The 22,958-nt window shown below is 36.0% G+C and overlaps 1 protein-coding gene across 3 annotated transcripts in view; it reads right to left on the minus strand.

Moving 5' to 3' along the window:
- The window catches only part of dop1a (DOP1 leucine zipper like protein A), a 73,054-nt gene that overhangs the window by 39,510 nt on the left and 10,586 nt on the right, over positions 1 to 22,958 (minus strand). Inside the window, exons 8-15 of one of the 3 annotated variants that reach the window (XM_030157093.1) lie at positions 18,799 to 18,881; positions 15,199 to 15,313; positions 13,874 to 13,994; positions 11,995 to 12,114; positions 11,779 to 11,896; positions 7,377 to 7,406; positions 4,462 to 4,734; positions 79 to 601 (exon numbers count right to left, since the gene is read on the minus strand). In XM_030157093.1, coding sequence (XP_030012953.1) covers positions 79 to 601; positions 4,462 to 4,734; positions 7,377 to 7,406; positions 11,779 to 11,896; positions 11,995 to 12,114; positions 13,874 to 13,994; positions 15,199 to 15,313; positions 18,799 to 18,881 — 1,383 coding nt within the window. Of the gene's footprint in view, positions 1 to 78; positions 602 to 4,461; positions 4,735 to 7,376; positions 7,407 to 11,778; positions 11,897 to 11,994; positions 12,115 to 13,873; positions 13,995 to 15,198; positions 15,314 to 18,798; positions 18,909 to 22,958 lie in introns of all 3 variants that reach the window. The other 2 variants (XM_030157092.1, XM_030157094.1) reach the window with 2 other exon arrangements.

Below are 22,958 nucleotides of genomic sequence, written 5' to 3' on the forward strand. Positions count from 1 at the left end.
TGTGTTCTACGTGTGTGAGTGGGTTCTAAGTGTGTGTGTGGGTTCTACATGTGTGTGTTCCTGGTTCCTGACACTCACTAAAGTGCTCGTCCTGTGTAGGCGATGACTTCAGATTCCCTTCTGCGATGTAGACGGGGAAACTGGAGCATTCTAAGAACAGCTGACAGGCAGCAGTGAAGGCAGCGACACACTCTTTCTGGACCAGCCCGGACCCAGACCCGGACTCGGAGCCCGGTTCCGCTTGGACCAGACTGAGCTGGGTTCCTTCGACGACCAGGGTTCCCGAGGGCGTGGCGTCCCCTCGCTCCGGCTCAGGGACGATGTACAAGGTGATGAGACGCGACAGAAACTGCTGGAAATGCTCCAGGCAACACTGCATGACGGGTTTGTCCAGAGGTTTGGTCTGAGACGGGCCCGAGGAGCGGCGCCCGGTTCTGACCGCAGGGTGGGGACTGGGGATCTGCTCGGTCGGATCGGAACCGTCGCCCTGGTACTGGACAAAGTCTGTGAAACCACTTTCAGATGAACGACCGCTGGGAGCGTTCTCTCCATCCTCAAACACTTCTCCACTGCCGGGTACTTCCAAAGTAGAAGGAAGAGTCTGCAGAAGAAGAGGAGGTTCATCAAGAAGTTTAGAGGCAGATAAAACCTTTGGCCTTTAGAGTAAATGTTATATTAACAAACAAATATACACTATATGGACAAAAGTATGTGGACACGTTGAATTCAGGTGTTTCTTTTCTAACAGGGGTCTGGGATACAAAACAATAAGGACTAATATCAGAATATAGTTTTATATTATGGGATAAATATCATTGCATTGGTTAGTTTGGGTGAAATTATCTTTGTTTCCCAAATGTATCAGACATGGTTTTTACTTCATTTCTCTCAACATTGATTTTTTTTTTTATATATTTTTTTTAATCCATGACTATGATTTTACATGTTCTACCTCTAAATTTCTAAAATATTTTTCCTGCTCTGACTGTAAATAATAATTTTCTACCACAACTAACCATCTACTTTTTTCACATCTCACTGAGGAAGAAAAACCTCCCTATTAAACTTTAAGAAAATATTGACATTTATAAACTTTATGGACAAAAATATTGGGACACATCGTGGATATGTTCATGATTTGAGATATAAACATCAATATTTCCTTAAAGTGTAATGGAGTTAAGAAATCAATGTTGAAAGATAAAAATTTTTAAACCAAACTAACCAATGCAATGATAGTTATCCCAATACAAAATTATATTATGACATTTGTCATTATTGTTTTGTACGGATAAGTATCATTGCATTGGTTAGTTTTGATGTTTATTGTAAAATCTTCATAAACAGGACATCTTACAACTGTAGACCTGATACGTCCAAATATTTTTGGCTATATAGTTTATAAACATACATATTTCCTTTACGTTTAATGAGAGATGTGAAGAAAGTAGATGGTTAGTTGTGGTACAAAATTACCATTTACAGTCACAGCACGAAAAATATTTTAGACATTTAGAAGAACATTTAAAATCACAGTCATGAATAAAAACACCAAACAAAATCAATATTGAGTGAGTTCATGTGTGATTTCATGAAGATTATTTAATAATTCAGTGATGTTCAGTCTGGATTTTGTATCAAGAGAAAATACTTACCATATAATAACATAATGTACAGTTACAGTCACATATTTAGAAACTATATGGACAAAAGTATTGGGACACATCATGTCTATAGCTGTAAGATGTCCTGTTCATGAGGATTTGAGATAAAAACATCAATATTTCCTTAAAATTTAATGGAAGATTTTTCTTCCTCAGTGAAATGTGAAGAAAGCAGATGGTTAGTTGTGGCAGAAAATTATTATTTACAGTCAGAGCAGAAAAAATATTTAAGAAATTTAGAGGCAGAACATTTAAAATCATAGTCAGTGTTAAGAGAAATTAATTTCTACCACAACTATCCATCTACTTTCTTTTTTTGTGTGTATTTTGCTCAATATGATGCTCTTTTCTTCATTTTTTGTTCATTTTGAGGCTTTTTGTTCATTTTCTATGCTTGTGCTGCTCAATTTTGTCCATTTTGAGGCTGTTTTTGTTCAGTTTCTATGCTTGCACTATTAATTTTTGTTCATTTTGATGCTTTCTTATTCTCTTTGAGATCTATATTGTTGATTTTTTTCCATCTACTTTCTTCACATCTCACTGAGGAAGAAAAATCCCCCATTAAACTTCAAGGAAATATTTATGTTTGTATCTCAAATCAGCTTGAGCAGGACACCTTACAGCTGTTGACATGATGTGTCCAAATATTAATGTCCATGTAGTTTATACTTCCTTAAAGTTTTATGACTGATTTTGAGACAATGGGAGCTCAAAGTAGAGAGAAAAAAAAAAGCCTCAAAATGAACAAAAATGGAGAAAAGAGCATCATAATGAGCAAAATACACACAAAAAAAGAAAGTAGATGGTTAGTTGTGGTAGAAAATTATCATTTACAGTCAGAGCTTGAAAAATATCCTAGAAATTTAGAGGCAGAACATTTAAAATCATAGTCATAGATAAAACAAAAAATCTGTGTTGAAAGAAATTAAGTAAAAACCATCTCTGAGGCATTTTGGAAGCAAAGATAATTTAAACCAAACTAACCAATGCAATGACATTTATCCCATAATATAAAGCTATATTCTGAAATGAGTCCTTATTGTTTTGTATCCCAGACTCCTGTTAGAAAAGAAACACCTGAATTCAACGTGTCCCATTACTTTTGTCCATATAGTTAATGTTTTTATGGCTGATTTTCAAAGAGAACAGGGGCTTCAGAAATGCATTTAGATCCAGGCAGCCTGTGCATCCTGGACTCAGATGGTGAGTTCCACACATGCTCTATACGCCCCTCAGGATGGGGATGGGGGGTGGGGGTGGGGGGCGTTATAGTATTCCACGGATGTATGTAGGCTGTTTTCCACTCTGGTGGACTCGTCTCACCCCGGAGGCGTCACAAGGCCGGTCTACTCCTCTTCTTCTTTACAAACCAAAGGCATGAAGGGCTCAGCTGTTTGTCAACCATCTTCTGCCTTCTCCCACCCCTCATGGGTACCCCCCACCCTCCTCTGACAGGGGACTCGCTGCCACGTCCTTCTGAACTTCCAACCCTTAAACAACCAGGCGGCTGAACAGAGACCAGGGGCCGATGGAACATTTGTTTTTTGGACACGTCTTCAAATGCTTTGAGTGGAGAGTTTGCCTGTTCTGCCTGTCGCATTAACCATCCAGACCCCGACAGCACTGGGACCCCCCCCACAAACCAGGGCATCACAAAACCATCACAGTCCACAGGATGTGTTTGAGCAGTGAATTAAATGAAAAGAAATGGGTCAAAAGGGGCTGAAATTGTATTTACTCTTTTAAGTGACTAACAAGGCTAACAGTTATCAAAAGGCTTTTAACAGATCAAAGATGAAACACAGAAAAAAAGAACATTTGGCAGGAATTATTACCTCCACCAAGGAGGTTATGTTTTTGCCGGCGTTGGTTTGTTTGTCTGTCTGTCTGTGTGCAAGATAATTCAAACAGTTATGGATGGATTTGGATGAAAATTTCAGGCAATGTTGATACTGGCACAAGGAACAAATGATTACATTTTGGTGGTGATGGGGGGGGGGTCTGCCTTGGCGGAAGTCTGTGCTCTCCAAGTGCTTTTCTAGTTGTATATTACTTGGTAGTAACTTTTCTATATATGTGCCAAGTTTGAAGTAAACTGAAAGAAATTGTTTTTATAGACATGTGAAATTTCACCCATTATAAGTAAAGGGGAGAAGAAAAAAAAAAGATTTTAAAAATTCATAAAAACTTTAACTTTGACCTACTTTTCCCAAAATGTAATGACATCTATTCTGGGTCACTGGTAATCTATAAACCCAATATAGTATGAATTCAACCAACAGTTTTGCTGCATTGTATGTTTTTTTTGGGGGGTTTTTCTGTTTTTTTTTTTGTTTTGTTCTTTTCTCTTATTTCTTCTTCTTTCCTTCCTCTTTTCTCACTCTATCAGTGCTGTTTATTTCTGAATGTGTGTTTGTTGTGTTGATATTAAAAATGAAGTATAATGTACCAATTGGGGGATTTCAAATCTGTACTATGACAAAGCTTCGAAATAAAAATATCTGAAACACCAATAGTTTTGCTGTTAAGTGTAAACAAACAAAGGAACCGAACCAAAAACAAAACAAAACAAATTCGGCCAGACTGAAGCCTGAGGTGGGCCGGTTCTGGCCTGTGGGCTGTATGTTTAGTACCCGTGTGTTAGACTGTAAAGAGCCTGGACATGATTTACAACAAAATCTACAGAATGACCCAACAGACATTCACTCTACTGAACCACTGTATTAATGGTGGTGACATCAGCGTATTCTCTGTAATGACACTGTCCATTCATAGACGTGTTCAGCCCGTCTCTCACCTGTTTGTCGTCTTTTCCTCTGCTCTTGTCTCTTGCTGAGTTTAAGGGGGTACCGCTGGAGGTGGACATGCCCTGGGTCTGGGTCTGGGGTCCGGGGGGCAGGGCTAAAGGGGACACCAGTGGGGGCTGAACTTTGCTGAGGATCTTGGAGCAGAGGCGAAGGCAGTGTGTGAGTTCAGCGAGGCCCAGCGCCTGCAGGTGACAGGTGAGCGCCGCCACCATCCGCAGCAGCAGCTGAGGCAGGTGTTCAGTCTGGATCTCTATGTACGTCTCCTGACAAATTACAACAAGAACAAGGATGAAGAAAGGAACGTGACACTCATTATAACCACATCATTTTTAACAACACAACATTTGTTTTTCTATTTCTTTCATTATCATATTGATAAATTGCAGTTATGAATGTGTCTTAATAGTGTGGTAATTAGGGGTGTAAGAAAATATCGGTTATGCAATATATCGCGACATTTCATTTCACAATACTGTATCGATATTAAAAAGTACTGTATCGATATTTTTTAGGTATTTGTTCAAATGCAGATATTGTGGAGGTTAATTTTAGTTTTTCTTTATTGTTTATATTTTATTTATTATTATTTAACACTCTTTTATTAAATAATGTTAGTTCCTTTCTTGGGATTGCACAAAAATAATGTTCTGATGTTAGTTCTGAACTAATAGAATATGAACATTTGAGCAGGATCTTAAACTGTAATGTCTGTGAAACAGAATTTCAGTTTGAACACAGGAACATTTTGTGATATAGCATTAGAACCTGTTCTGATTAAATAAAATTGTGTTTAGTATTTGTGCAGATTTCTAGTGTAACTCAATTCGTTAAGGAAATAATCATTTAAAAAAAAAGAAACAAACAAAAAACTTGCCTTTTTAACAGTCTCATGATATATCGTGATATATCGTGATATATCGTATCGTGATCCTAGTATTGTGATTTGTATCGTATGGACAGAATCTTTGCCAATACACACCCCTAGTTGTAATATGTATATTTGGTGTGTGAATATATATATGTATATTAGTGCTGTCAAACGATTAAAATTTTTAATTGGGTTAATCACAGGGTTGCTGTGAATTAACTTTGATTAATCATGATTAAATATCATTCTTTTTTAATCTATATTAATCACGTTTGATTTTGCAAACAGACTCAAGAAAGAAGTGAATATATCTGTACTTAACATGTTTGTCCAAGCTGGGCAACGCGTTAGCCGAAGCGTTAGCAGAATCCCAGACTAATATATGCTTGGTGTTAATGTGGTATTTGAATGTGGAAGTGCTTCAGTGAATACAGAAAAACTCCTTCCTGCAGAGTGTGTCTAATACTTTCTTTGGGTCGCCTGCTCCTTCTTGGTTTTTTTGTCCTCATATTTCCATCCAGAGGGACAACGTGCTGTTTAGTGTTTTCCATCTTTATGGGTCGGTTCTGCTGCCTGTTACTACTGGATCAGCTGACCATTTGTTCATACGAGACAGTAACTCTACTTGGACAAACTGACCCAAATGCGTTGGCAGAGATGTTCAGAGTCATTCTGCTGCAGATGGGTTCATGGAGTTAACATTTTTTATCAGATCAATCATGATGATGGATTAATCCACGTTAAAGCGTTAATTTTGACAGCCCTAGTATACAGTATATATACATATATATACACATTCAGAGCTATGTATGTTTCTATGTTTAGAGCTTTATTTTTTTTTTTTCTTCTATTTTTCTTTTTTGTATGGATCATTCCTTTTTTTAATTTTATCTTTTTATTACACTTGAATGGTGCAACTGTAACACGCAATAATTTCCTTGTGGGATTAATAAAGTATTCTGATTCTGATTTTGATGACGTGTGACTCCAGGATAAATAAAAACAAAAAAACAACAATAAAAACACCAGAAATTAAGAATCAATCTAAATCTTATTTTATTAAAGCTATTGGTTGAACTGATGCTCACACTGTGAAGACTTCTATACAGAATACTGATATAATATCATAATTATAATAAGAATTAGAATACTTTATTAATCCCAGGGGAAATTATTGTGTGTTACAGTCATCCCATTCGACTATGATAAAAAACAGCAGGAAAGAAATGACCAACACAACAAGGGAAAAATAGAAAAAAATGATGTAATTATTGACATTTCTGTACCCCTCAAGGTTAAATAAGATGAAATACTTCCCCGTGTTGCTCCATTACTAGTTTTAACAGTGAAATGTGCATATATTACCAGTTTACATGTAATTATTGTCCAAACTTGGCCCCATCAATGACATCTCTGATCCATTCTGTGGTTCTTTTCTTAATTTAACTTCATATAATAACATCTAATGTGTCATAACTGATGCATCTTAAATATATCAATCAGATCTGTGACTGTGTAAACAAAATTCTTTTTCATGTTAAATTTTACCATTCGCTGTGACAGAAGTATCCGTTATATTCTAATAATCATTGTGACTTAACAAGCAAACACATCATGTCATGAACAAAAAAAGAAAAAAATGAGCATAAAATAACTGCCAAATAAAAAATATAAGCATTAAAACATGAAATTTAGGAATTAACATTGTCATATTTCTTAAAAAATATGTGAGCGCCGCAATAGCGTATATCTGCATGCATGCTTAAACTGCACATTCACACTGGGCAAAGATCTCATTTTCACAAGATCCACACCAAACAGCCAGTAAACGGAGCGGGTCATGACTGTTCTTCAATGGGATCGTGTTAGTTTTTTTCACATTAATACGTGACGGTCAATCATTCTGAAATGATCAGTCAGTCAAAAGCGGGAGAAACAAAGATAGCCTCGGGGATGTTGGCAGGAAATTGCAGAAATGTTATCAAAGCCTCAGTGAAGCAGGGTGAGGTGAAAAAGCAGGAAAGAGCAGTACTTTACCTGGCAGATTACCCTCATGCTTCTAGTAGGCTTCAAGGAGAAAGAGCAGATAGTTTCAACAGACAGGAGCAAGCAGAGCACAGGCAACACAACTGTATGTTTGCAGACGCACGTTCTTGTACCAGCAGGACTGTGCAATACGACCAAACACATGATGGAACTGGCATTTCATACTATGGCATTTTAGACATTTTATTCTTCTGCGTATGCTTTATTTGTCTGCAGAACGTCTTGTGTTGTTCCTCGTACAATTCTGCAGTTAATAGACTACATCAGGAGCATCAAACATAAGGCTCACGGGCCAAAAGCTGCCCGTCAAAGGGTCCAACCTGGCCTGTGGGATGAATTTGTGAAATATAAAAAGATCACATTGCATTTTTATCTCTTTTTTTCAATCTGGCCTGTGGGATGAATTTGTGAAATGTAAAAAGATCACATTGCATTTTTATCTCTTTTTTTCAATCTGGCCTGTGGGATGAATTTGTGAAATATAAAAAGATCACATTGCATTTTTATCTCTTTTTTTCAATCTGGCCTGTGGGATGAATTTGTGGTATATAAAAATTACACTGGGGCAATGTGTATAAAACTAATAAAGACCCGATAATTAAACTCCAAAAAAAAAGCTATTAGAGTAATAAATAAAGCTGGTTATCTTCAATCAAGTAATCCATTTTTTAGAATCTGGTTTATTAAAATTTTTTGATATTGTATATTTAAAAACAATGGAAATTATGTTTTCGTGCTAAAAGTAAAAATCTTCCTGTTTGTATTCAGAAAAATTTTAAGTTATGATAAAGTGAGACAGAATATTTGTCTCAAGAAATAACAGGCTGTTCAGGTTATTCATATTTTTCTGAAAATGGATAGTTTGTAAATATGTACATTTTCCTAATGTAATTTTACTTTTTTGCATTAAAATAAAGATAGAAATTTGGAGTTGTCATTATTTATAGATCTTTGTGTTGTTATTTTTTTGGTCTGACCCACTTGAGATCAAATTGTGCTGAATGTTATTCTGCTTTATATTCTGCTACAGTTTATTCTGTATACTGCTTATTTATTCTTATTTGATTTTTATCTCTTTTTTTTTACTCTTTATTTATGAAAGTTGTGGGTTTTTTTTAAAGACTCAAAAACAAAAAACAAAACAAACTATGGAACCAACTAAAGGACGAAGTGAAATTGTGTAGCTCGCTGTCGAGTTTCAAAAAAGCTTTAAGTTGTCAAACTCTCAAGGGCTATGAAAGTAAAATGATTTCAAAGTGACTTAAGAAACTGAATGTAGACTAATTTGTGTTATTGTTTTATTTGCTGCAACTTCAGGAGTGGAGTTGCAGTAAGGATGGGAGTAGGAGAAGCAGAAATCAGCTTCTTCCTTTTTCAGTTACCAACTGTGTTAATTTTATGTTTGTTTGTTTTTTTATATGTATGTGCTTTTGTACATAACTGAAATAAAATATTCATTCATTCACTCATATTAATAATCAAGTGGGTCAGACCAGTAGAATACTATCAGAATAACCTGTAAATAGGGCTGCATGATTTCGGACAAAAATAAAATCCTGATTTTTTTTCCCCTCTAAAAACTCGATTTTTGATTTCTTGGTAAAACTACAAAAGACAACAGAAGTCTGCCTGTCATTACCTCCGCCAAGGAACAGCGGAGGTTATGTTTTCACCAGGGTTTGTTAGTTTGTTTGTCTGTCTGTTAGCAAGATAACTCAAAAAGTTATGGATGGATTTTCATGAAATTTTCAGGAAATGTTGACACTGGAACAAGGAACAAATAATGAAATTTTGGTGGTGATGGGGGGGGGGGGGGCTGATCTGCCTTGGTGGAGGTCTGCGCTCTCTGAGTGCTTTTCTAGTTTTTGTTTTTTTTCTTCTCTTTCTCTTCTTCTCTTTCTTTCTTTTATATCTTATTCTTGCTCTAGGAAAGTTAGTGTATTTTTAGAATGTAAGCCCCGTTTTATGTATTTGGCCGAAGCCGTTCAGTCTGCACAGACTTTCCAATATCTGTCATGTTTAACGGTTTTCTTCCAAAATATTAGGACTTTGTAATCTAAGTGATGTTTGTCATGTTAGTCGTTTGTCCAGGACAACAGATGGAAATGAGCTTTTCTGCTAAATCTGGTGCATGCATCTTATTCTTTGTAACTAAAGTGAATACGCACTGTTCTGTAACTAAATAAACACAAATACAAAATAAACTGAGGATATCAACAGTCAAATGGGTCAGACCAGGAAAATACTATCATAATAACCTGTAAGTAATAACAACTCCAAGATTTTCTTTTTTAATAGTGCAAATAACATCATGAAAATGTTTACAGTTACAAACTATGCTTTCACAAAAAATGCAAATTACCTGAATATAAACAACCTCAAACGTCTTAAGAAAAATAGGTGCAATTTACCAATTTTCTACCTGTTGTCAAATGTTTTGTATATCTGTAAATCCACCGTGATCTGTAAGGTGTAATGTAAATGTGTAAATGATAAAGTGAGAATATTTGTCTTAAGAAATTTCAGGCTGTTCAGGTTATTCATATTTTTCTGAAAGAATAGTTTGTAAATATGAACATTTTCATAATGTAATTTTACTTTTTTGCATTAAAATAAAGATAGAAAGATGGAGTTGTCATTATTTATAGATCTTGGTGTTATTATTTTATTGGTCTGACCCACTTGAGATCAATGAATGTTATTCTGCTTTATATTCTGCTATAGTTTATTCTTTATACCGCTTATTTATTCTTATTTTATTTTTACCTCTTTTTTTTAACTCTTTATTTATGAAAGTTTTGGGTTTTTTTTTTACAGATTCAAAAACAAAAAAACAAAACAAACAGGTCATGAGGTCAAGGGATTACAAAGATCACATTGCATTTTTATCTCTTTTTTTACAAAAACGCATCACATTTAACAAGGTGTGAGAGAAACAGTATCTCAAATATCTGTATGTTTTGCGCATATGGTGAATTGATGATAAAGAATCTTTGAATGAGACATTTTCTATTTTCCTGTATATGTTGTAAATATTCTTGTTTCATGTTTAATGAATGTGAAACTGAAAATTAAAAGTTTCAAATACAAGAAGAGGAAAAAGTCCATAAATGACTTAATAATCTTAGTTAATTCCTTAAAAAAAAAATTAGATCTTTTCACATGCTCATCTAAGTCTAATTAATTTTATATACATGTACTAAATCATATGATATAATTCTCGAAATTGATAGAGAATATTTTGCTCGTATTGCACAGGCCAAACCACCAACATAGACTTCTTCACTCACTCTTCTGATTCTCTGTCAAACACACAAACATCCAACCAGGGTAATAAAAGACTGAGGCATTTCCAAACTACTCTGATTGGAAATACTAAGAACACAAGCATATTTCTGAATGCAAACAATATATTTGGCAAGGAAATTAAAAAAAAAAAAAAAAAAAAAAACCAGGAATCTTTTGGAACCTGTGAAGGGATTGCACAAAGAAAAAAAGAAAAGAAAGAACAGACAGGATTCACATATAAACCTAAAAGTGGCCATAACACCCCAAGATTAAATCCAGAAAAGGAGATGATCAGACACAATATGAAAACAGCAGGAAAATAAAAGTGTGTGAAAGATGAAGAATGAGGTGTGTGAGTCAGGACAGAAAAGGAAAAGAAATGGAAACAAGCAGAGAAGGAGGAGAGGAAAATGAAGATACGGGAAAGGAAGATATGGAAAAAAAAAAGATAGAGGAAATGAAGATATAGAAAATGAAGAAACAGAAAAAATGATACAGAAAAGGAAGATAAAAGAAAATGACGATACAGGTAAAAAGATATAGAAAAAAGATGGAGGAAATGAAGAAACAGAAAAAAAAATACAGAAAATGAAGACAAAAGAAAATGAAGATACAGAAAAAAAGATTTAGAAAAAGATATAGAAAATAAAGAAAAGAGAAAATGATGCAGAAAAAAAAGACAGAAATGAAAATACAAGAAACAAAGATATAGAAAAAAAGATATAGAAAATGAAGATACAGAAAATAGAGAAAAAAGAAAATGATGATACAGAAAAGGAAGATATAGAAAAGGAAGATACAGGGAAAAAAGATACAGAAAATGGTAGGACGGAGAAGAAATAAATATTTGAATGGAACAAACTACAAACATACGATCAAGAGCTGAACCTAAGTTATAAGACAAAAAGGAAATGAAAGAAAGAAAGAAAGAAAGAAAGAAAGGACATGACGAGATAAAGAAAAAGAAAGAAATGAAGAGAAAGAAAGGACATGACGAGATAAAGAAAAAGAAAGAAATGAAGAGAAAGAAAGAGATAAAGAGAAAGAAACAAACAAACAAACAAACAAAGACAGACAGACAGACAGACAGACAGACAGTCCTCACCAGGGAGACGATGTCCAACAGGAAGTCCACCAGCTGACAGAACTCCTCCAGTGACAGTTCTGGAGTGTCTAATGTCCCAGAATGCCGCGGTGCCCTTGTGTTGCTTTTCACCGTCCTCCTGTACATCACACACATGAGGAGCGGTGGTTAATAAAGACCTGCAGATGGTGTTGATGTGACTGTTGGAACCACTGATCAGAACCAGAACCCACTGACCTGCAGCATTCCTCAAACCAGCGGGCGATGTAGTCCCACATGTAGTACGGCTCAAAGGAGTTGAACAGCAGGTTGGCCGTCTTAATCAGCTCGGCCGTCTTCTTGTTTTCTCGCAGTTTACTAAGAAACAAAATTAAATTACAAACAGTCGACAGGTCTGGACGACAGCACATGTTAAATACACCTGACTGATTATTTAAATGTATAAAACAGTTGAATGTTGATCAGATAAAGTCAAACCCATGACCTGTGACAGACACTTAATAGAATGGTTCTGTGTTGGGAGGAGGGCTCTAACCTGCTGAGGTGGGTGTGGTCTTAGTGGAAGGCGGGCTCTAACCTGCTGAGGTGGGTGTGGTCTTTGTGAGAGGTGAGTTCTAACCTGCTGAGGTGGGTGTGGTCTTTGTGAGAGGCGAGTTCTAACCTGCTGAGGTGTGTGTGGTCTTAGTGGGAGGCGAGTTCTAACCTGCTGAGGTGGGTGTGGTCTTAATGGGAGGCAGGCTCTAACCTGCTGAGGTGGGTGTGGTCTCAGTGGAAGGCGGGCTCTAACATGCTGAGGTGGGTGTGGTCTCAGTGGTAGGCGGGTTCTAACGTGCTGAAGTGGTTGTGGTCTTAGTGGGAGGTGGGCTCTAAGCTGAGGTGGGTGTGGTCTTAGTGGGAGATGGGCTCTAACCTGCTGAGCTGGGTGTGGTCTTAGTGGGAGGTGGGCTCTAACCTACTGAGGTGGGTGTGGTCTTAGTGGGAGGCAAGTTCTAGCCTGCTGAGGTGGGTGTGGGGTTTGTGGGAGGTGGGCTCTAACCTGCTGACGTGGGTGTGGTCTTAGTGGGAGGCGGGTTCTAATGTGCTGAAGTGGGTGTGGTCTAAATGGGAGATGGGCTCTAAGCTGAGGTGGGAGTGGTCTTAGCGGGAGGTGGGCTCTAACCTGCTGAGGTGGGTGTGGTCTTAGTGGAAGGCGGGCTCTAACCTGCTGAGGTGGGTGTGGTCTTTGTGAGAGGCGAGTTCTAACCTGCTGAGGTGTGTGTGGTCTTAGTGGGAGGCGAGTTCTAACCTGCTGAGGTGGGTGTGGTCTTAATGGGAGGCAGGCTCTAACCTGCTGAGGTGGGTGTGGTCTCAGTGGAAGGCGGGCTCTAACATGCTGAGGTGGGTGTGGTCTCAGTGGTAGGCGGGTTCTAACGTGCTGAAGTGGTTGTGGTCTTAGTGGGAGGTGGGCTCTAAGCTGAGGTGGGTGTGGTCTTAGTGGGAGGTGGGCTCTAACCTGCTGAGCTGGGTGTGGTCTTAGTGGGAGGTGGGCTCTAACCTACTGAGGTGGGTGTGGTCTTAGTGGGAGGCAAGTTCTAGCCTGCTGAGGTGGGTGTGGGGTTTGTGGGAGGTGGGCTCTAACCTGCTGACGTGGGTGTGGTCTTAGTGGGAGGCGGGTTCTAATGTGCTGAAGTGGGTGTGGTCTTAGCGGGAGGTGGGCTCTAACCTGCTGAGGTGGGTGTGGTCTTAGTGCGAGGCAGGCTCTAACATGCTGAGGTGGGTGTGGTCTTAGTGGGAGACATGCTCTAAGATGAGGTGGGTGTGGTCTTAGTGGGAGGTGGGCTCTAACATGCTGAGGTGGGAGTGGTCTTAGTGGGAGGTGGGCTCTAACCTGATGAGGTGGGTGTGGTCTTAGCAGGAGGCAGGCTCTAACCTGGTGAAGTGGGTGTGATCTTAGTGGGAGGTGACTTCACACCTGCTGGGGTGGGTGTGGTCTTAGTGGGAGGCGGGTTCTGATGTGCTGAAGTGGGTGTGGTCTTAGTGGGAGATGGGCTCTAAACTGAGGTGGGTGTGGTCTTAGTGGGAGGTGGGCTCTAACCTGCTGAGGTGGGTGTGGTCTTAGTGGGAGGTGGGCTCTCACCTGCTGAGGTGGGTGTGGTCTTTGCTGAATGGACTCTGGTTCTGGAGGTCCAACTCTGTTCGGCACTGGTTGTGTAAGGTACGAAACACCTCGATCAGTACATCCTCTAGGATCGCTGGACCTGGAAGATGACATGTTTAGACACTGGAGATACACACTGGGAATACAACACTGACTTCCACACATCAGTGAGCCCGTTTCCATCCACACTAATACTCATTATCTGATTAATGGAGTTATTAATAGTAATCTGATTATTACTGATTATTATCCTATATTAGGTGTATATATTCATTATATGTTGTATATATGTGTTCCATCTGTATTACAGAGTTGGCTTTTTGTATTTTTCAGTATTTCCTGTAGTTTTGTACATTGCCATTATTTTTGGTACAGACTGTGTGATATTTTTATACAGTTTTTTTTTATTTTTTTATTTAAGTATTTGCTGCTAAAGACAAATAGAGCCGCTAAACTGACGGTCATTGTTCCTCTAACAGTGACAATAAAGTCCTGTTCTATTCTAAACTAATTATAATAAATCAGATTAACACACCTAGATTTCTCCTCAATACTCTGATGTCTTAATGCACATATACGCGTTGATCTGATTTATTTAGTTCTTTTACATCTGCGCATGCGTTAAAACAATGACATCATATAAAACGAAAGTGACAAAAGACAATAACAGGACGTTTGAATCTACCGTCACTACATACGTACGTAATCTGAAAGAAATCTGATCATGGACTTAAATGTCTACCAGTGTTTTCTAATTATTGCATTTCTCAAGTGCATGTAAACTAGTGATTATTGGGTTTATTTCAACCTGCAGATCCCGCTTTTTTGGAATTATGTGACCTGCCCCAAACAGCCCTGTATCACTGCAGCTATTTTTACAACCCAACCCACAACAAATTAAATAAAGCCAAGCATTTTAATGTGAATGAATGGCGGCTAGGTGTCACTGCTTGGCGCTCTTGTGACGTCAATCCGCAGGTTATGCAAGTTATATAATACTAACCATCAAATAATAGAAATAAACCTGCTACAGGGAATTTATACATGATACTGTACATAATTTTGTGTCTCTGATCAATTAATGACCCACACCACAAATAAAGTGACATTTTTTGACCCATCCAAACTCAATCCGCGGGTACCCGAGGTAACTGCTGATCCACACATCACTAATGTAAACGTATCAGATCTGATTATTACAATTATCTGATTACTCCAAGTTACTAGATGTTTATAGTCATATAAACAGGCTCAGTGTGTAATATTAACTGGACTATTGGTGTAATTATCGACAGATCGGTTACCGAGCTCTGGTTTGTCCAACAGACTGATGAGGATACGGAATGGCTTTAGGTCGTGCATGAGGATGCTCTCCTCTTCACCACCCCGGGCTTTTCCCTGCAGGATTCCCACCATCGCCTGAAACACACATACCCTTAAATATTAACCTGCTGGTATCCTGGTGAGCATATTATACACAAGTGTTTTTCAACCTTGGGGTCACCTGGAATTCAAATGGGGTCGCCTGAAATTTCTAGTAACTGATCAAAATAAAAACAAAAAGTTACTAATAAAAAATAAATGGTGAGTTGAGAAAGAAAATCCCAGTACATAAAAGACATGACAAACTGTGAGTGTGAAACTGCAGCACTGTGGTTCTGTTTATCTGTCAAATGTTCATTGTGGTCAGTTTCAGATGCTGCAGCTCTTTCATAGTTTGAGTTCTTGTTTGTTCAGTATTAATTGTCAGCCTTGTAAATCCAAGCTGGACTGACTGTACATATCCTGACCAAGGAAAATAAAATCCTCCCTTTGTGCAGTAATCTACACCTGGCTTTTCTGCCTCTGTCCATAATAATATACATTATATAGACTAAATGTCGCCTAAAATTAATATTTATTTGCAACATAGTGTAGCAAACCATTACATGATCAAAATCAAATTAATTTTAGCAAAATGTCTCTGTTCTGAATGTCTGGGGTCGCCAGAAATTTGTGATGTTAAAATGGGGTCACGAGACAAAAAAGTTTGTAAACCACTGTTATACTCACTTTACACTTCATGTTATAAAAGGTCATATTATTTGTCACAATTTGGTTTAGGTCAGAATTCAAAAGTTGCTCATTTTTGCAGGATTTTTAAAATTCTGACCCAGACACTAAAATCAACACATTGGAAACAATGGAACACCACTACACTAATACCTTTCTTCCAAGTGAATAAAAAATGCACAGCAAAAAAACCAAATACTCATAAATGGCTTCAACTTGATGCACCGGTGCTGGAGGACTGGTTGAAAATTGTTGATGAAATTCACAAAATGGAGAGATTAACATTTACGCCGAGGCTGTAAACTGACGTTTACATGATGAGGTGGGGCTAATGGATTAGTTTATTTAAATACAATTAATGTGTGGTTTGTCTCAAAGTCCTGTGAAATGTTATATAAACTGCCGCTCTAAAAATTTAAATGTGTAACTTGATTGCTATTTCATAAATGTAACCTAAATTATCTTTACTATTAGATTGTGACATTATTTATTACCGATTATTGTTTGTTGTCGTTATGTTGTGTATGACAAAATGATAAATAACTAATTAAAAACTAAGTGTCAAAAAAAAGAAAAATACTTGACATTACTACAGCACTGTGCAGATTACACACAGATCTGGGCGAGATAGCAGAGGGTTAAGAGTGAAAAACATATTTATTAAATGCAGAACCACAACAAAAACAACTGTAGGTGTTTATTTGTTGTTTTTCTTCCTGTAATCTTTGCCAAAGCTGATATGTCTGATGCGCCCCCTCCTTTATGTTTCCTCCTTTTCCTGTGTGTTTCACGCTTCGTCTGCCACATAATCGGCTGCAGCCTGGAACAGAAGGTCCCTGTAGTACCAAAACTCTCCCTATGGAGGGAGCTCCAAAACTATCTCGGAGCAGATGGCAGAGGAGCAAACGAAAAAAAAAACCTAAATTAAAAACAAAACAAAAACACTTTCAAAAAAACCTAAACTTGGCCTCCTGGTTGCTCTGTACCCCCCCCGTTCCAAACCCTGGAGTACCAGAGCAGAACACATGCCAGCAGAGCCCGGGTCCGTCCGACTTCGTGACGGTGTATGGATGTGTTTGGACGCCGCCTTTAAAGGTCAGACTGTGGGGAATAAGAGCAGAGGGAGCAAGACCAACATCCAAACCCGACAGCATGTGTGGAGTCGGGAAAGGGGACGATTAAAGAGGGTGAAGCACAAAAAAAAGGACCAGAGCTGCCAAAATTAGGCCAACACTTACTCATATATATACAGTACACAGGGGTGTCCAACATACGGCCCGTGGGCCAAAACCAAAGGGCAAAGGGTCCAAGAATTTAATTTACAAAGTGTAAAAATTACACTGAAGATGTAAACAGTCAAGGATGTTGAACTGGTTTTAGATACAAACCAATATGATCTAAAGTTAAATAATATCATAATAACCTATAAATAATGAATTGAAATTTTCTTCTTGGTTTAATGCGGGAAAAAAAAAAAAATTACATTATGCCTATAAATAATGACAACTCTTCTCTTTTAGTGCAAAAAAAAAAGAAAATATTTACATTAACAAACTATCCTTTAACAATAAAATATGAACAAAATGAAATGTCTGCCAAAATAAAGCCAACTCATACTTGTACATACAGTACACAGGGGTGTCCAACATGCGGCCCGTGGGCCAAAACCAGCCCACCAAAGGGTCCAAAAATTAAATTTGCAAAGTGTAAAAATTATACTGAAGATATTAACAGTCAAGGATGTTGAACTGTTTTTTAGATGCAAACCAATATGATCTAAAGTTAAATAATATCACTTATAAATAATTAATCTAAATGTTCTTTTTAATTTAATGTGGAAAAAAATATTACATTACGCCTATAAATAATGACAACTCCACATTTTCTCTTTGTTTTAGTGCAAAAAAATAACATTAAATTATAAAAATATTTACATTAACAAACTATCCTTTAACAATAAAATATGAACAACTTGAAATGTCTGCCAAAATATGGCCAACTCATACTTGTACATACAGTACACAGGGGTGTCCAACATACGGCCCGTGGGCCAAAACCAGCCCGCCAAAGGGTCCAACCCAACCCACGGGATAAATGTGCAAAGTGTAAAAATTACACTGAAGATATTAACAGTCAAAGATGTTGAACTGGTTCTAGTTCAGGTTCCATATACAAACCAGTAAGATCACAAGTTAAATAAAATCATAATAACCTATAAATAAGGAATCTGAATTTTCGTCTTGATTTAATGTGAAGAAAATAATATTACATTATGCCTATAAATAATGACAACTCTGTGTTTTTCTCTTTGTTTTAATGCAAAAAAAATAACAATAAATTTTGAAAATATTTACATTAACAAACTATCATTTAACAATAAAATGTGAATAACCTGAACAAATATGAATAACCTGTACTTATTTTTCTAAAGAAAAATAAGTACAATTTTAACAACATTCTGCCTGTTTCTAAATGTTTTGTGTAACATTGTGTGTAATGTACATGAATGAATGATAAGTTGAGGCACAATATTGTTAAAATTGCACTTATTTTTCTTAAGAAATTTCAGTTTTTTTCAGATTATTCCCGTCTTTTTCATTTGGAGAGTGTGTAAATGTAAATATCTTCATAATTTAAAGGGTTTCTGCACTAAAACAAAGAGAATAATTTGGACTTGTCATTATTTTTAAGCTACTATGCCATTATTTTACTGATCCAGCCGACTGGAGATCATATTGGGCTGAATATGGAGCCTGAACTCTAATGAGTTGAAAACCCCTGCATTAGAACATGTTAGAATTAGTGATTGGCTGCTATTTTCAGTGCCTCGGTCTTGAAGAGACAAACCTCACCTGGACCAGCATATCCTTTGAGAAGCTGTTGAAGTAATGGCTAGCGTGTTCTTCTGGATTACTCTGGCGAGTGCTGCGGGGGCCTATTTTCACCCCGTTGTTGTCAAAGCCTTGAAAAAAAGAAAAAAAAAAAACAATAGAGAGTTAGTGAAGAAGGTTAATAATAATAATAATAATAATAATAATAATAATAATAATAATAATAATAATAATAATAATAATGGATTAAATTTCTATAGTGCTTTTCAAGGCACCCAAAGCACTTTACATTATCGATCCATTATTCATTCGCTCTCACATTCATTAATGATAATGGATTAATAATAATATTACACACAGAAGAAGGAGTACTGTACATTTTGACTCAAGGAAGTATCCAGAGTTAAAATATTATTATTTCTGGATTATTCAGTCTGGTCTGGAACAGCTTTATACGTAAAGTGTCATATTATAATAATATAACATACTTATTATTATTATTATTATTATTATTATTACTACTTAATTTATTTCTACAGGGTTTCTGCTAATCTAATTGAATGCTTTTTAATGCCACTTCGAATAAATGTCCAACTGCAGATGCAGTTTTATATATAGTTTTATATCTGTTTACCGTCGACAGGCTTTAACCAGGTTCTGAGCAGTTTCTACTCCAATCACTTCTGCTGAAACTTGCATTTTCCCATTTTTCCCACATTTGCTAATATTCCCTCCGCTCTTTCGCCACAGCATGTGCACACTCACAGCACGTTGCAATCCAAGTATTCGATGTTGTGACTTTGTGTATCGGCCGTAAACAATAGCCAATTAAAGGGTTCCACCTGTCAATCATCACACTATATTTCCAGTCACAATTATTAAATGTTTATATAATCAAAATAAATCATGAATAACAATGCTTTTAATTCCATCAAGTGAATTTAATTTTTTAATGCCTCTGGACATTGAATTTAATGCTTTTTAATACCATTTCAATCGATCAACCTTTATTTATATAGCACTTTTTCATACTGTGCTTGTATTGTTCATGTTTTTAAGGCCTTAATTTTCACAAAATCTATTTAATAACTTTTAATGCTTTTTAATGACCCGCAGAAATCCTATTCTACTAGTATTTTCTAATGTGCATCTGCCTGGTTTTCACTCATGTTTTCATAGTTATTGTTATAACTATTTTATTTCCTTTTATCTTACAATATTTATTATATGTGTACATTGGGTGTTGTGCTGTTACTGTAGCTCTAATTTCCAATAACTTCCAATCAATAAAGTTCCATCTAATCTAATGTAATGTAATGTAATGTAATCTAATCTAATTTGTATCCAGATCTACACTTTTATGGCCAGTCTGGATCTCATATGTTTTTTTAAATTATATCTAAAATACCAAACAGCTATAGTTGCTATAGTTACCCATCTGACTTTCACTACATCCAGTCCTCCTTTGAGATGTTAACATTAGCACTGACATTCCGTCACATGTAGCTTTGTCACATTTAGCGCCATGCAGACACTTACCAGCACGTTCGTCCGCAGTTAAGTTGCAAACAAGAGAAAATAATGTGAGACAATGGCCACAGTAGATGCACCGTGTAGATGTTGTGTATGTTCACGAAAAATAAAAATGGGAGGACAAGCAGCACAGAAGCTACGAGGCTTAGAGTGTTTACAAATGATAACAAATAAAGGTTTATATATCAGGGGTCCCACCGTTTAACCCTCCTGTATACAGCCCAGAGAGGTTTTTTTGTATTTCATCAACATTAGCAATAAACAAAAATACCAAATACTCAGTAACTGTCATTTTTAACCCTTTACATGCCATGTCTGTAACGTAAACAAACCATATTTTTGATGCAAAATTGGATTACTTACTTTTTTATTTTTTCTATCCTGGCATTATTTTTTTGGGTTCTAGGTTAAATGCTAAATGCTAAATGAGTCAACGTGCATTTTTTACTCACTTGGTAGAAGCCTGTTAGTGCAGGAATTTAATATTGTTTACAATATGCTGATTTTAGTGGCTGGGTCACGAAATAACCACCACCCCCAGTCTAATAAACAATACAATACTCACCCTACCCTACCTCAGTGCAATAATCACAACCCATGCACATTGTTTTTAATTTGACCTTGTATATATCCATTATCACCTGTGTATATCCTTCATTACCTGTATATATCCATTATTACCTGTATATATCCATTATCACCTGTGTATATCCTTCATTACCTGTATATATCCATTATTACCTGTATATATCCATTATTACCTGTATATATCCAGTATTACCTGTATATATCCAGTATTACCTGTATATATCCAGTATTACCTGTATATATCCTTTATTACCTGCATATATCCTTTATTACCTGTATATATCCTTTATTACCTGTATAAATCCAATATTACCTCTATATATCCTTTATTACCTGTATATATCCATTATTACCTGTATATATCCAATATTACCTGTATATATCCAGTATTACCTGTATATATCCAGTATTACCTGTATATATCCATTATTACCTTTATATATCCATTATTACCTGTATATATCCATTATTACCTGTATATATCCTTTATTACCTGTATAAATCCGGTATTACCTGTATATATCCTTTATTACCTGTATATATCCATTATTACCTGTATATATCCGGTATTACCTGTATATATCCATTATTACCTGTATATATCCTTTATTACCTGTATATATCCATTATTACCTTTATATATCCATTATTACCTGTATATATCCATTATTACCTGTATATATCCATTATTACCTGTATATATCCAGTATTACCTGTATATATCCATTATTACCTGTATATATCCAGTATTACCTGTATAGATCCTTTATTACCTGTATATATCCTTTATTACCTGTATAAATCCGGTATTACCTGTATATATCCAGTATTACCTGTATATATCCACTATTACCAGTATATATCCTTTATTACCTGTATATATCCAGTATTACCTGTATATATCCAGTATTACCTATGTGTATCCAGTATTACCTCTATATATCCATTATTACCTGTATATATATCCAGTATTACCAGTATATATCCTTTATTACCTGTATATATCCATTATTAACTGTATATATCCAGTATTACCTGTATATATCCATTATTACTTGTATATATCCATTATTACCTATATATAGCCAATATTATCTGTATATATCCAGTATTACCTGTATATATCCATTACTACTTGTATATATCCATTATTACCTGTATATATCCTTTATTACCTGTATATATCCATTATTACCTGCATATATCCAGTATTACCTGTATATATCCATTGTTACTTGTATATATCCATTATTACCTATATATATATATATCCATTATTACCTGCATATATCCATTATTACCTGTAAATATCCTTTATTACCTGTATATATCCTCATCTGTAGTATAAAGTTAGCTTTTTTGTATATTTTAGTTCTATTTAGTAGTATTTTAGAATAAGGATTTGTATATTTAACATTTTATCTGTGTAGTTTTTGTACACTGACAATATTTTTCAGTATTTTGTGCAATATTTTTCTATAGTCTTTTAGTGCTTTAAGTGTTCACCAACAGAAATGGAGCTGCTAAACAGATTTTCATTGTTCCTGGGTCAGTGCATCTTTTAGTAATTGGATTTTCTTTTCGTACAAAATCTGGACATCGTCGACATGCTCCCTCCACAAACGTCTACGAACTCCAGATTTTGTTCGAACTGGAGGGATTTGTAAAACCCATCATTTGTAAGAATCTTTGCGACTTCGATGGCATTAGCGCTCTTTCCTTGAAAACGACAACATCCGATCTCATAAAATGAAAAATACGGACGTTTTTGGTCCGTTTTTCCATTTCTGTCAGGTAGTAACTTTCTTTTTTGTTAATAGAAAGAGAAAACGAAAATCAATCGGTTTTTTCCTTAAATTTGGTTTATCTGTTTTGATACTGAAAAAGAAAAACGCTTTGAAATTCAATTTTAATTCTTCTATTTTAAAACAAAAATCAACTAACCACTAGTTTTTTCTTTCGTTTCTGAAAAGAAAATCCAATTACCAAAAGATACACTAACCTTCCTGTAACAGCGACAATGAAGATCTATTCTATTTTTTAAAAAATCACGCAAAAAT

The sequence above is a fragment of the Sphaeramia orbicularis genome, chromosome 16 (assembly GCF_902148855.1).
Source record: "Sphaeramia orbicularis chromosome 16, fSphaOr1.1, whole genome shotgun sequence".
In the NCBI taxonomy this organism is placed as follows: Eukaryota; Metazoa; Chordata; class Actinopteri; order Kurtiformes; family Apogonidae; genus Sphaeramia; species Sphaeramia orbicularis.